The sequence below is a fragment of the Neolamprologus multifasciatus genome, chromosome 11, assembly GCF_963576455.1.
Source record: "Neolamprologus multifasciatus chromosome 11, fNeoMul1.2, whole genome shotgun sequence".
Classification (NCBI taxonomy): Eukaryota; Metazoa; Chordata; class Actinopteri; order Cichliformes; family Cichlidae; genus Neolamprologus; species Neolamprologus multifasciatus.
The window spans coordinates 10,488,598-10,503,499 of NC_140449.1; the positions used below are offsets into that span (position 1 = coordinate 10,488,598).

General features: G+C 39.5%; 1 protein-coding gene across 1 annotated transcript; it reads left to right on the plus strand.

The window, feature by feature from the left end:
- Nucleotides 1-715: 715 nt before the first annotated feature.
- LOC146507836 (terminal nucleotidyltransferase 4B-like) lies at nucleotides 716-9,544 on the plus strand. Its single transcript, XM_085177867.1, has 12 exons — nucleotides 716-1,660; nucleotides 1,765-1,888; nucleotides 4,274-4,320; nucleotides 5,072-5,192; nucleotides 5,268-5,375; nucleotides 5,487-5,615; nucleotides 5,782-5,995; nucleotides 6,306-6,432; nucleotides 6,570-6,694; nucleotides 6,815-6,999; nucleotides 7,203-7,331; nucleotides 7,460-9,544. Exons 1-12 carry the CDS (start codon nucleotides 966-968, stop codon nucleotides 7,958-7,960), a joined length of 2,505 nt encoding a protein of 834 aa, XP_085033993.1. The 5' UTR covers nucleotides 716-965; the 3' UTR covers nucleotides 7,961-9,544.
- Nucleotides 9,545-14,902: the final 5,358 nt, after the last annotated feature.

Here is a 14,902-nt window from a genome sequence, read left to right on the forward strand (position 1 = left end):
ATTTGCTGCAGTCTCTATTAACCTAGGTCTTCTCAGTGATGTGTGCATACTTCAAAGCTATTGGGAATGCTGCATACTATCTGATCAACCTGTTATTTTTATAAAAAATTAGCTTGAACCTAAAAAAGTAAAACGTTCACAGTTTGATGAACAGTGAGGTGTATTTCGCAAACGTCAGGATTCATTAAAATAGAGTAATACCCGAGGACTACTAAACCCCTACAACAATCATGTTTTATCTTACCCGGTGTTAAGATTTATCAAATGTGGAAATTTTGTAAGAGCTGCCATTTCCGGGGCTGCCTATCAAAGTAAAATCTACAATCGCTCGATAGCCACATTCATCATAACGTTCAAGCTCATACGAATTAGGACTTCTTCTTTTAACCTCTTTACAATTTGTTATGATAGGAGCAGATAATCGTAGAAGTTTTATAAATCAAAACTATTTTAGTCGTTGATAGTGGGAAATATTTTTAATAGAAACAAAAGCATGCTTTGTGCCAAATCTAAGAATAACAACAACAAAAAGAACGGCATAACTGGAAATAATAATAAGTAGCTCATATTATTTTCTTTCTTTTTCATTTACTTTTAGTGCGTCAAAATAAAATAATTAAATTTAGTTAAATTTCAAGGGACCAGCTTCCGTTCTGTGAGGCCTGTATATTGTTAGCTTTACCGCTCTCTCGGGGCTGAGGGGTGTGTTCAAAGATTTAAATCCCTCAGACATGCGTAGATGCTGAATGCTACTGGGTGCGCCATATTGCTGTTTTACTAGGGTAGTGGAGTTAACGAAGCCGCTTGGAAAACCAAACCCGTTTCCGGACATGAAACCCTGAGAGGATAATAAGTGAATAAGCGCGGTAGGATTTATTAGTTTGCTTGACTGCAGTGTGTTTCATTTGTTACATTGCTTGCCATTTTAAGAAGAGAAGAGGGGTTCCCGTTAAACTCTGAGTCCAATGGATCCCAGGACCGCTTGGATCCAGCCGGAGCAGAAGGTACCTGCCAGTACCCTGTGGATGCACATTTGGGGAACCCCTCAGGAATTCGGAGCAGGCTCCGGTATCGACAGCCGCCTTCAACACCAACGTAACTTTGCAGCGCAGAGCGCAAACTCCACGGACTCACGCGGTGAGTATTGCAGAAATGTAGCACCGCCACCGATGGTAGTGTTGGGGAACCTGTCGAAGCGAGACGGCAGCGGGGAGAGGGGAAGTGTCCGGAGGAAGGGCTCGTTGTCGCCGTCCTCCTCCTCTCTGGACTCGGAGGCCGAGAGTTCCTCGCCCTCTGGCTCCTGCCTGCACATCGACAATTTGAGCATTACAGAAGAGGCTAACCAGTTCTTGCACTACGGCAAGCAGGAGTTGAAGGAGAACAGTCTTCGACAGCAATACCCTCTAACCCCTTTTCACACTGTTCAGCAACACTGGCGCAGCATGCAACAATCTACCGACCACACCCCCCCTGGGATAAGAAATCAGCATGGGAACAAGCACCACTATCAGACACATTCATCCAGCCGCAGGAAGCACCTAAACAGGGCCAACACTTTCCACGGCATCAACCCCCTCCTGTGTTTCGACTCCAATGGACATCATCCAGACTCTAATTGTAGCCCGTGGAAAACCAGGCGCTACAGCCAGGGCATCAATGGGTAAGAAAAGGAGGGAGGGGGCATGGACAAACTTTTCTTTTATCCAAATGCAGTGTTTCACCATAGATGTGCATCTGGTTTACACTTGATTTCCGTCTTTTTAGTCTTCACGAAGAGATTATGGACTTCTTCAGCTTCATGTCACCAAAACCAGAAGAAGAGTCAATGAGAAGGGATGTAGTGAACAGAATAGAGGGGATTATCAAAGATTTGTGGCCCACAGTACAGGTGAGTCTCACCAGCATAGATGTTTACCTGTGCACACCTTTTGGACAGGTAACTCTGGTGTGGGGTGGGGGTTGGGATGCTCAGTTTTACATACTTTTGTTTTTGTGATGTGCTGCCAAACGTCTCATAAGCCAAGTATGTTGGCTTATGAGTATCAGAGTACCTTCTTAAAGTTAAGCAAGAGACAAGCTGATGTTAGATTCTTGTTAAATTCAGGAGTACTCCTCCCTGCTTCCAGAGTAACACTGAACACACGAGTCAGATATTTGGAAAAAATTAACCTTTACTCCCAGTCTTTGTCTGGCATCCAAATGTTCGGACACATGCTAGAACAGAGGGGATATTTCAACCGTAGGCACTTGTAAGGCAGAGGAAGTACAGCGATGACCCCAATCAAGCATTTTTTTACTGCCTTGCTCACAATAAAGGGCATCTTTTTGCCCTGCACTTAACTTTATGAGAATCCAATTTCTTTTTTCTTTGCTGTTGGTGTATTCAGTAATTGTATTTTTTTTTTTTTTTTTATGGTTATAATTATGCAGCTTGTTTTTGTTTGTGATGCCCTGCATAAATCAGGCCTATGATTTTCATGGTTTCAGCAGTCATTACATTTGGCACTTTACTACATTTGTGTGTCCTGCTTTATGCAGAAGGCAGTCAGCAGCATAGTTTACACTATATGTCCAAACAGACTTGGCCAGATGTAATCATTCATTCATATTGCCTGCATTCCCGAAGTAACATTAGTAAATTATTTTCCGTTGTATACTGCCAACAGAGTGCACTCTGTAACAAATGGCTCTTTTTTTGGGGGGGGGGGGGGGGGGGGGGGGGGGGGGTCACATTATAAACACTTTGAACTAATCCTGGCCCACAGAAATCCCACTGGGCCTCACTGTGAATTGGATTCTTTTCCTTTCTTTTCTCTGAAGATCATTCTGTGTTACTCCTCCTATCCCTGGTGGTGATTTTTTTCTTTTTTTCTTTTATAGAAACCAGACATTTACAGAGGCAATAGTTTTATTGCACATCTTGCCTAACACATAAAAATTAGTGTATTTTGCCCATACACTGTATGTAGAAAATGGAGATCAGGAGTTGGCACTAACAGTAGAAAGCCTGGTCAACAAGCTGGATACATAAACTGTGGATGCAGCACAGAGATACTGATATCTGCGAATCAGTGCTACGTAAAAGACTCAGAAATATTAGAATTCTGCTCAAGTAAGGCTGGAGTTAAACCTTCTTGGGTGTGCTGCCCCACATAGCAGTGCAGCTGGCTTGGCCTTTACTTTTTTATTGAGTTTTATTGTTTTTACTAAGTCCAGAATTGACCATATTTGCAGAAGGGTAGAGCACAAAGTTGTCACCTAATGCTAGCAGCCTTGGATGGCAAGCTGTGTCCAGACTGTATTGTTGCACACTCAGAGACACCTGCTAAGTAGTGAATATTTATTTATCCAAATGGCTTAAAACTACACAAAAAGATTGCAAGGTCAAATTTAGTTTGCAAATCTTTTTTTTCCCCCCAAAATCATAAATAACAGCTTGCTAAAGGGGAACTTCTGCTACTTCTGTCAGCAGTTAAATCATCCGTAAACACTAGTGACATAGTTCCATTGGCAGCCATACATGCTGGTGCCGTGATGTTGCTTCCACCATGCTTGTCAGCTGATGTGTTATGCTTCAGTTTGCCCTTCTGCATACTTTTCTCTTCCAATCTTCCTGTACAAGTTAATCATGAATTCATTTTTCCTGAAGTGAGCAGCCTTTTTTTCTCTTTAGATATTGTCTGGTCAAGTCTAATTTTGCCATGTTATCGAGTGTATGATTTAAGCCTTGTCCCATACCCTCTGTATTCATGAAGGTCTCTCTTGATTGTTGACCTTGTCAGTGATAGACTTGCCTCCTCGAGAGGACTCAGGTGTTGTGAAGTTGTTTTTTATCTTAAGCATCAAACTCTGTCATCCCCAGCCTGCGCTGGTCTTTCAGATTGTATATTCCTCTTTTTGAAGGACGTGCTTGACTGTTGATTCGGCCTCTTCTAAACTTTTTGCCATCTCTCTGATGTGTTGATTTTGGTTTGTCAGATTAATGATTGAATGTTCACATTCAATGACCAGCTACCAATTAAGTTCAGCACTTGAAATAAATAAACTAAATAAAAATTACTTTTTTATTTTTAATAACCCACTGTGGTGGTGTATAAAGGGAAAAACAGACAATTGTGCAAACATGTATGGCCTTAATTGTAACTAGACTGAAGTCTTTATTTTATTTTATTTTTTAAGGTTCCACATTGTCAGCTCAAAATTAAGGTCAAGCTAGCAAATACCTCAGATAAGCTTATGGCTCTTGAAACCAGACCTATGTTGTCCTCTGCAGGTGGAGATATTTGGCAGCTTCAGCACTGGACTTTATCTTCCAACAAGGTAACATTTGTTGCATTACCGTTGACGTGCACTCTCACCTTACACGGGCTTCTTGTAAAATGTAAAATACGCTGCTTTTTAGGAAGTGGGAGCACCATTTTTTTGTCAGTATTAAAATGCCACACTGCATTCAGTGTTCATTCTGCTAGAATTTACACCGAACTAGATGCTGTTTATTATAGTTTTTTTTTATGTATGCATTGTATTTCTCAAGGTCTTGTCCTGAGAGTTGAGTTACAGAAATGAAGATTGTTGAGGGGGAGTGACATTTCAGCAAATATGCAGGAGTTTAAAATATTCAGCAGCCTTATTTGGAAACACTGTATCGCATTAGCAAATGAAGTGGTTTTTGGAATGAGTGCATACAGCATCTGTTTTGTGCAATGGTTGTTTTCATTGGATTCACATAATACTCGCTCAGCAATGAAAATTAAACTGCCTGAACAATGAAATATTGGTTATGAAATAAAACTCTTTCTAACATGTGTACACAAACCAACAGGCAGAGATCACTGCTGCTTTCTTTAATATTTGTACATATGTGCATATGTATGTTATGTAGTCAAAAGCCTTTTTGTTGAGCAGATAAGATTGAAGTGTTATGACTGGAACATGGTTACAGTAACTTCTTTTGTCTTGTTGTAGCTATCTTTTTTTTTTTTTTTTTTTTTTTTTACATTTGCTGTGTGTCTGAGAGACGTGTAAAGAAACCGTTTGAAATTGTGTTGCTTTCATTCTGCTGCGTCCTTAGTGACATTGACCTGGTGGTGTTCGGAAAGTGGGACCGTCCCCCGCTGCAAGAACTGGAGCAAGCCTTGAAAAAACACAATGTGTCCGGCTCACATCCCATCAAAGTCCTTGACAAAGCTACAGTAAGTCGAGAGAGAATCCTGGCTTTTTAATTTTGGCATTGCCAAATTGTGAACTAATTCCTGACATTTCCTTAGGTGCCAATCATCAAGCTTACAGACTGTGAAACACGGGTCAAAGTGGACATCAGCTTTAATGTGGAGACTGCAGTCAAAGCAGCACAGTTCATCAAAAGCTACCTTAAAGTAAGCCTTTAACGACTGACTTTTTTCCCTTTTTAAAAAAAATGAGTTTGTGTAAATGATCGTTTTGTTTTTCTGCTAATTTATTTTTATTTTTATTTATTTTTCTTGTAGAAGTACCCCGTTCTGCCACCCTTAATCTTCGTTTTGAAGCAGTTCCTGTTGCAGAGAGAATTGAATGAAGTCTTCACTGGAGGCATTAGCTCATACAGTCTTATACTAATGGCCATCAGCTTCCTGCAGGTACACAGTGATGCTCATCAGCAAAGTGATTAGTTCCAGAGTTGGTAATAACTACACTCTGGTTTATTTAAAATAAAAACATTTTGTAAAAGTTGACCAAAAAGTTGTTAAAATGTGAAGTGTTACACAGCAAAGGTAATAAGTTCTTTTATGTCCTGTTAATCAGCTACACCCTCGGATAGACACGAGCCGTCCCAACATTAACCTGGGCATCCTGCTGATTGAATTTTTTGCACTGTACGGCCGTGATTTCGACTACATTAAGACCGCCATCAGAGTGAAAAATGGAGGAGCCTACCTGTGCAAGGAGGAAATGCTCAAAGAAATGGGGAATGGAAACAGACCATCATTGCTCTGCATAGAAGATCCAGTCCAACCAGGTCAGACTAAAATAAAGAAAATGTTCAAATGTGTATAGAATTTGTACAAGACATGACTACAAAAGCAAAAAAACACAGGTATTTATTGGCTGCTGGAAGGGCAATCCAAAGTGAAGGGAAATAAAAACATTAAAGCGCACCAGTATGATCACCTGTGGGTTCAGTAACAATAAAAGTTGTGCAGAGGAGGCAAATGATTGCTGCACATCCCAAAACATTTGATATATGAACGCCAAAATGTGTCATGCTGTTAGAGTCTGTCTTGTAATGCTCAACTAATCGAGTGTATGTGTGTCTGTGATGTTCACAGGCAACGACGTGGGCAGAAGTTCATATGGAGTTCTGCAAGTCAAGCAGGTTTTTGACTTTGCCTACATGGTACTAAACCATAGTGTTTCTCCACTTTCACGTGCATACCCTAACAAAGACTGTGACAGGTTTGTGCCAAACCGCCCCCCCCCCCCCCCCCCAAAAAAAAAAAAAAAGCAGTTTAACCTTTCCTTATGTTTAGGGGTGAATTTAATCTTTACAGTGTTTCTCTAAGTAGTCATATTTTACTTTCTCTATGTTGCAGTACTCTGGGAAGACTCATCAAAGTCAGCCAGGAGGTCCTGAAATACAGGGACTGGACAATCCAGAAGTGGGGTGCCAAGCAGTATGCCAAGCTGGGAAACCACAGAATGTTGTCTTCAACTTCTGGTTAGTGTCTGCTTCACGTAACATAAACTGGAGTTCAGTTTCAATAACTGATGTTGCTGAAAAGAGGAAAATGTGTCAAATATACCCAATGCAGTCTAACCGTTATCTGTTTGGTCCTAGATGTTGAGGCATGTGAACAGGATCTCGCCAGGCTGATGCTGGGTGGGGATCAAAGAGACTCATCCTCCCCGCTCAGTGCCGACTCCCCGTCACCATCTCCAGTTTTCGTTAACAGCCCCCATCACCGTTTGTCCTCATCCTCTGCTTGCTCGCTCTCCTCTTCTTCCTCTTCGGGAAGTGACATAGTAAGGGCAAATATTCTTTTCTTCATTTTACCAAATTATTTGACAACCACTTTGACACACAAGGTGGTAATTCAAAATATGTAAAGATAAAGCACATAGACAAAGCAGCTATAATGTTCCATCACAAGTTGATCATAGTCCAAATGTTTAAGGTTTTTCTCTTGTCAGTGTGGCTTTCTTAACTTGTATATGGACATTCCTAGGAATCTGAATCCCCTCACGGCACCAATACTACTGTCCAATTCCATCCCCTGACCTTCCAGTCAATGTTTCAGATGACTACTAACCTGAGGACTGCGCATCCAGCAGGCTTTATTCACACAATGCATCAGGTCGGTCTGTTTTTTCATACTGACATTTATATTTCAAAAGGCAAAGTCCAATTTTTTTTTTTCAAATGCCCTTTAATGCTTTAAAAGAATCCAAAATTCAATCTTCTTTTTTCCCCACATTTTTTCAGATCCAGATGTCCCTCCCAGAAAACATAGCCATCCCCCCTCTCTCCGATTGCCGCTTCTACCACGAGACCCCTCCTTCCATCGGCGTTGTGCACCGTCAGTCGCCACAAGCCGCACCACAAACCCCTCAAATCTCACAATACATGAACTCTACCAGCCCTCTCCTAAGTCCCCACCACCACCAACAACAACTTCACCACCCTCAGGTAGGAGGACTGCAGAGCCGCTCTTATGCCATGGGATCCAATTCCCACGGTTCACTGGAGCATCCCAAACTTGGCTTCAAGCACAATCAATGTAGTAACCTCCAAGGCCAAAGTCATGGCAACTTCAGTCCTCAGCGCAGATTTGTTCCCCAAGTTCATAACGCTACATCGGGCTTCAGGAACCAGCAGCAGTACGGTCGTAACGCCTGTCGACGCAAAAAGAAGGACAATCTTCCTGCCTTGAACCAAATCAGATCAAAGAATACACCTACAGTATTTGTCCCGACTGGTTTCTGAAGGCCTCTCTATAACCATCAAAGTGATCATGTGATGATACTTTTCTTTTTTTGAAATCTTGATATGGGAGACTGTCAAAAATGCACCTTATCGTGCTAGCATTCCCAAGTCAGTTCACTATGCCGCACACTTCTTGTCCGAAAACTGAATTTAAATCCATGACTGAACTCATTTTGTTACATCTGTCAGAAGTCCCTTTCTCAATGTGACGCACACCAGCACAGACTTGATTGAGGATTTTCCAGACTTCACCTTGTCATCAGTGTTACTTCCTAGTTTATTGAGCAGCTCAAGTCAAGTAGAGTTTCCATGGAACTCGGACCTTTTTGAACATCGTGTGCCATTTTACTGAACTGGTTCATCGAGCCTGGCATCTCTTGAACTTTTGACTCTTGTCGGGGCCCATCTCATCAGGTTCGGGGCTCATTTGATCTTGTGAATGCAACACCCTATTAGCTGAACTCTTCATGAAGAGCCCCTACAGCTAGGGCTATTACTACAACTTGTTCTCTGGATCGAAGCACTACCTTTCTACCTATGCAGCTCAACGCTGACGGTGTTTTTGGTGTGACGGCACAAAAACGGACCTTATCGCAAGTGCTCAAACTGTGATGACTTGTTTGAATGTACGAAGTGTTTTGTGTGTGTGTGTTGGGCATCATCCGTTGTCTGCTTCCTTTTTTTTTTTTTTTTTTTTTTTTTTTAAATTAAATTGGGTGGTTGTGTTTTAAAAACTTTTCCCCCCTCACTAATGTCTCCTCCCCCCACACACATTAGCACGTCTGTGTTTTGTTCTGTACTGTAAACATTGCCACCTTATTTTATGTCTGTTGCATTTCTGTGCAATATTGACCAGTTTTTTTTTAATTTATTCCACTTTTTTTTTTCCTTTTTTTTAAAAATAAGGGAGTTCTCGCCACTGTAAGGTTGCTTTTTATTTTAGCTTACATTGATCTGTGCAATAGAAGGATTTGAGGGCCTAGGACTGTCTGTTTACAGCTTTCCAACACAAGAGGGAGCTAGGGTGTAATGTGAGAAATGTGCCAAAAATCCCATGATGCCAACACATAACTCATGTGTCATTTACCATTGATTTATGATCACTTGAAATTTTGCCAACTGTCCAAATATAGCTTCCCCCCCTCCCACCACTGGTTCTCATTTTAAACATCTCACTTAATTTGGGGGTTTGTTTTTGCTTTCTTCATTAGTATTTCCTCTTGATAGGCTGTTTTGGGGAAATGCACCTTTTTAGCAGTGTTATATCTTGTTAGTTCAAGAAAAGTTGGTGCTATTTATTACCAGCAAAGTGCTTGTTTTCTTGCCTTATATCCTTTTTGATTCTGTTAAAGCAACAATGTAACTGCCTTTTCTAAATGACCAAATCTGCCCCTTCTCCATTACATAGTCAGAGCCTTTTGTGTTTTGTCAGTGGCAACAAAGCTTTTTATTTTTGCCATTGAGCTTGCAGATGTAAGCTCTGAGAGCAGACTCCGATCGCAGTCAGTGATTGTTAGCATGAGCAGCATGTCCGTGAGGGTTGGTTTTTTTTTTTTTTGTTTTTGTTTTTGTTTTTTTGGGGGGGGGTTTTTTGGGGGTTTTTTTGGGTTTTTTTCCCTAAATTAATAAGAATTGTTGATTTGTGCAAGAGGGCCTCGTATTTCTTCCAGAGGTTTTCCTCTGCCATCTTTAAAGTCAGTATTTCAAAGACAGAGTTTCACAGCTAAAGTTTACATAGCAACTTGTGATATGACTTGTGCTTGGCAAGCCAGAGATTTATTGTTATGAGACTTTTAGCTGAGGTAAGAGTAAAAATCACTTAAAGTCTCGTGTTTCGAAAGTCAGATTATTGTAACATGCCGTGTACCAAACTGATGGACACATGATGCTGTCAGCTTTTTTTCTCTTTTTTTTTTTTTTTTTGTCCCAGTGCAGCTTTTTAGCAATATGTTTAAACGATAATCTAGGTTGTTACATGAACCAAATCTCCCCCCAGCTCATTCCTTCCTGTACATTTAATGGCTCGTTGTATTGTGTAAACAACTGACTTTTTTTTTTTTTTTTTTTTTTTTTTTTTTTAAATACAATTTTTCTATTTTTTTAATAAACATTTTAAAATTCCAAAAGTCATTTGTGTGTGAGAGAGAGTATTTGTGGACTATACTCAAAAAGTGACTGTGTCGAAGGAAACACACTAATTTAATTTTTCTCTCAATTGCTTTGATGCAATTTTTCCTGCAGAAGTTATTCTCACTACTCTTCATGCAGTTGAGGCATGAAGACAGTCACCTGTGCAAAAGATACTACAACAATCAAAACCTTTTTCACAGTTTCAACATCATGTAAGTATATTGTAATCCCACAAAGTTTCTCATGGGGGTACTGCTGGATCACTTGCTTGGTGTAGCTGCTCCAGAGCCATTAGCTTTCAGATTGTCAGCAGGGAAACGGGAAGAAGGGGCTTCAATGAAGTGGTTCATCTAAAGGTTTAATCACTAGAGGGTTAGTGGCTGAAACTGTCATTTAATTTCAATTAAAGCAATGGAAAAGGGGGCAACGAGGATGCCCCCTTTTAGTCTTTCGTTTAAAATGGCTGACTAAGACGCTAGGAAATTAGACTTTAAATCTACGGCTTGTAATGATTACTTTGGCACAGCTACAGTTCATAATATTGTTAAAAGTTGGTTCTTTGTTCCTGATAGATCTATTTACTAGATCATAGGGCTCATGGGATCTGGCCTATGCACTGATGAGAAATTCAGCTGCCTTTGCACACATTGGTTGTTCACACAGTTTGTGCTGCTACATGGTTTGCCTAAAAGCATGTCCGCCCTTAGGGGAAACAGAAGGAGCCTCCGGTTAGCATTCACCTGCTGAGATCTGCATGCAGTAAAGGGGGCACTTGTGTTTATGTAATGCTCGCAAAGAGTGAATATCTTTCTCTAGATAAGAGCGCATTTCAAAAAAATAAATAAATTTATACTACGTTAAAAATGAGAACTTTGCTGTGCTCAACATGTCAAGAAAATAGCTCTCCAGAGGGCATAAACAAGCCTTTTTCACGTATAAATCAGTACAATCTCATTGTGTGCTAACCAGTCAAACTGAAATGGCTAAAGAAGGTTCTTTAAAAGAGCTTCCTTTTGACCTCGACTGGAATTAAATATAGCTTATGCCTCCAGGCTGTCTGAAAGCACCATGACTCTAGTTTAAAATTTGGTGTCGATACATAGTATCGGGGTATAAGGGACATTTTGGTCCAGAGAACAATTATTACAATATTATTTTCGCTTGTAATGGTTGTTGGTCTGACTCATAAAATAACACCCAGGTAAAATATGGAGACATAAATCATATATACATCAGATTTTTGCCATACACATTTTCAAATGATATAGCTGTTGTCTCCTCAATGCCACCCAATAGTGCTCAGGCCAGTTTTTTGTTTTTTTGGGGGTTTTTAAGAAGTGTTAGAAGTGACATTGACAAGTCTTTTTTTCTATTTTTCTGCCAATTATTCTTCCTTTGTGTCTTTCTGAAATACAGAGAAAATGTGATCAAAGGCTCAGCCTTAACTACTGACAGGTTCTTTTTGTCATGCTTTCAAGATGTATGGAAGAGACTTTTCTACCATTATGCTATTTACAGCATGGAGCCATGTAGACACAGCGAGCACAGAGTGTGCATAACAGAGACGAAAATGACAGTGATGGTGTTGTTTTAGTGAAAAGGGAAGTCAAGAAATAAGAAAAAGTCTCACAGACTTGTTACTTTTGCACCTGTAAATGGATCTCTAAGTGAAAGATGATGTCCATCTGAAGTTCTGTACGACTGTAAAATTGTAAATGTACTGACATCGGTCCCACTTCACTTTTCACTTTCTATTATTCCTTTCTTAGTTCAGCCTCTTAGAGGGAAAAAAAAAAACCTTTAAACATGGTGGTCTTCAAATTCTACACACTATTCATACTCTTATTTTTATGTATTTATATATTTATTGTAAATTTGTTTTAGAATAATTTATTATAACAATAATAATGGTCTAAATGTCGACCATCAAAGCCCCCTGAATATGCCACTGATAGCTAAAACTAAACATTCAGATTGAGTTTCCACACTATAGCTACATTAAATGTGTCTAAAATCAGATCCCATTAATTGTGACCTATGTGCACCCACCATGTTCATTCATCTTTTCGTTTACGTAGCACCTGTTAAATAGCTTATCTCCCTTTTGTGTTTCCAAAGTCAAAGTATAATACTCTTAGCTAACAAGCATAGCCTCTTGGCCTAGATATCTCCACTTACCTTGATTTCATGCTCATTTGTGTTCAGGTTCAGTCCAATGTGCTCACTTGAGATATCTTTTCTTCTTTGGCTCAAAGAGGCCTGATGGATTCTGTATTCTGCCTGATAAAATGGCTCCATTCAGCCTCTCTCTAGTCTAAAGCTCACTAATGACCCATCCACACCAGTATTCATTTGCTTCCCACAAAACCAATTTTTCTGTGAATAATGGAGCTTTTTTTGGCAGTTTTAAGAAACATACTTCTCTAAAGACCCTGACAGAGGAATGGAACAGACCCTAGTTACATCTATATCTTCCAGATCATTAGTTCCATTTTTTTGGAGATTTCTTTAGAAGGCAGTGTTAATTTTTCATATTCCACAGGCGGCTGTCGACAAACATTGCATAACGAAACTGAGGTACAAATCTCATCAACCAGCACAGTTTCTGACGGATGTTGGTCCGAAATTTTCTAAAAGTGTAGAAAGTCAAAAGGTTTCATTTATCTAAATCAAACCATACATTCAGTTCAGATTTGATTTCATTTCAAAACATTTATGGCTACACACCCAGACTTTCAATAATAAAAGACTAACTTCGCATAATGCAAAGTAAATTTGTCACAGATAAAAATGGCTAGCACCTTATTTGATAAATGCTCCATATTCTTCTCCAGCTAGTCGCTTACTTTGCCTGTTTGTTGCTTGTTCTTGGCAAAGTTTCCACAGTGTTTTTTTTTTTTTTTTTTATCAGAGTACAGGAGAGCCGTGAGACTGAATCAAAATGTCTAATTGTAAAACTAAAACAATGAGCTGAATGCCATTATAATCTTCAACAGAGCCAACAGCAACTGCAGAATATAGATAAGATGATGTCAGTTTATCATTTCAAGCCTTTCCACATTATAATGCCAATTCCATCTGTTGTTAAATATTTGACTAATCCAAATTACTTTGGGTGTAGATTATGAATAGCAAATAACAAATAAAATTACGGTGCATAACATAAATAAAATGAAACCTACAAGTCATAAAAATATACGATGTAAGTTCTTTGAAAGTTAACACCAAGAATAAACTTAGAGAGCGAATGCATGTTTCCATGATTAAATGATGACTGCATTATTTTTATATTCAGCATGCTCGGTTTTGAGGTTGTATTTATGCAGAAAAACACATTTACAAACCGGGTGCCTTCCATCACTTTATCTTTTCTCTGTAGCTTGCACCCTGCTGAAGAGTTATTTAGATGACTCAGCCTATTACTGCATACTGTATGTATCTCTTCAGATGTTGATAGCTTGCTTGATGATTTGGGTTTATGCAACACAACACACCGCAGAATGCAGCATGACCCCATTTATGCACGGTGTTTTTGTTGCGCTTGTGTGTTTGAACTCGAAGGGAGAAAAAGAAAATAGAAAATTACTTTTATTCATCTTCGTCTCGGGCTCCTTTGTTTACTCTTGTTCTCTCAGGGTATATGAAAATGTAAAGGAAAGTGACTGGTTCCACTTATTGCATTAGGCTTGTATGTTGGAGTATCATGATACCGCAGCTTTCTGAATACTTTGTATGGACTTCTAAGAATTTAAGGGATCAACATATCATTCTATCAGTGTTGTAGCCATTATTTGCAGTTTCTGCCACAAGAAAGATAGCACACTGTCCCTGGTTTTAACGCTGTCAAACGCAATCAGACAAACTCGATTATGGATAAATCTATATAAAAATATCTTTCTGAGACATGTTGCAGCAAGCATTTGTTGCAGAGTTGCGATGAAAATGGATACATCTGCAGTATTTATGCAAAATTTAGGCTGTCTGTGTGAGGGTTGGGGTTCTTATAACCAGCTAATTGATTAATGACAGGATTCATTTCCCATTCCTCAAGTAACCCCTATGATGTCACCCATTAGTTTCAGCACTCTGCACTTTGCAGATGCTATGCTACCATTTTGCTTCCACTTTATAAAAGATGCCACCGATGTCACTCACTGGTCTGTGGACTCTGAACCTGGAATCTTCGTTGCCTTGGTATATATCATCTATTTGTCAATGAGAGCTTAGTAATAGGGTCATAAATACTAGTATTTATACAGCACCAGATCACAATAGTCACCCCCCTGTGAGCAAGTACTTGGCGACAGTGGGAAGGAAAAGTCCTTTTTAACAGGAAGAAACCTTTTTATCTCTGGCACAATAGTTCTTATTATTTTCTAGAAAATCCCAATAAAATGTCCAGAAAGGCTCCATCACTCCATCCATCGAAGCAGCCCCACTTACAACCTCGACAGTAGCAAAGTGGGTGAGTTATTTAAAAAAATAAATACAATAAAATGAAATGAAAGTTACCCCACTTAGTCATTATGAAGGAAAGATTCTGAAGATTGAAAATGTTTTTGTGCCAGGCTGTAATCATGTTATTTTATGATTGAAGAAAAGCATGCCATACCCTCTGGGAATGTCATGCTTTTGAAGCAAGCCTTAAGTGGCCATTAGTGTTACTGCATTTTTGGCATTTACGTGTTGTCTCGATTTTTTTTTTTATCCCTGAAGATTGCAAATTTAGCATCAATATAAACCACAACTTCAAAGTAAAATAGACAAGCTTCCGCTGGTGCAATGCCTGAATAAAATATCAGGGTGTCCTCT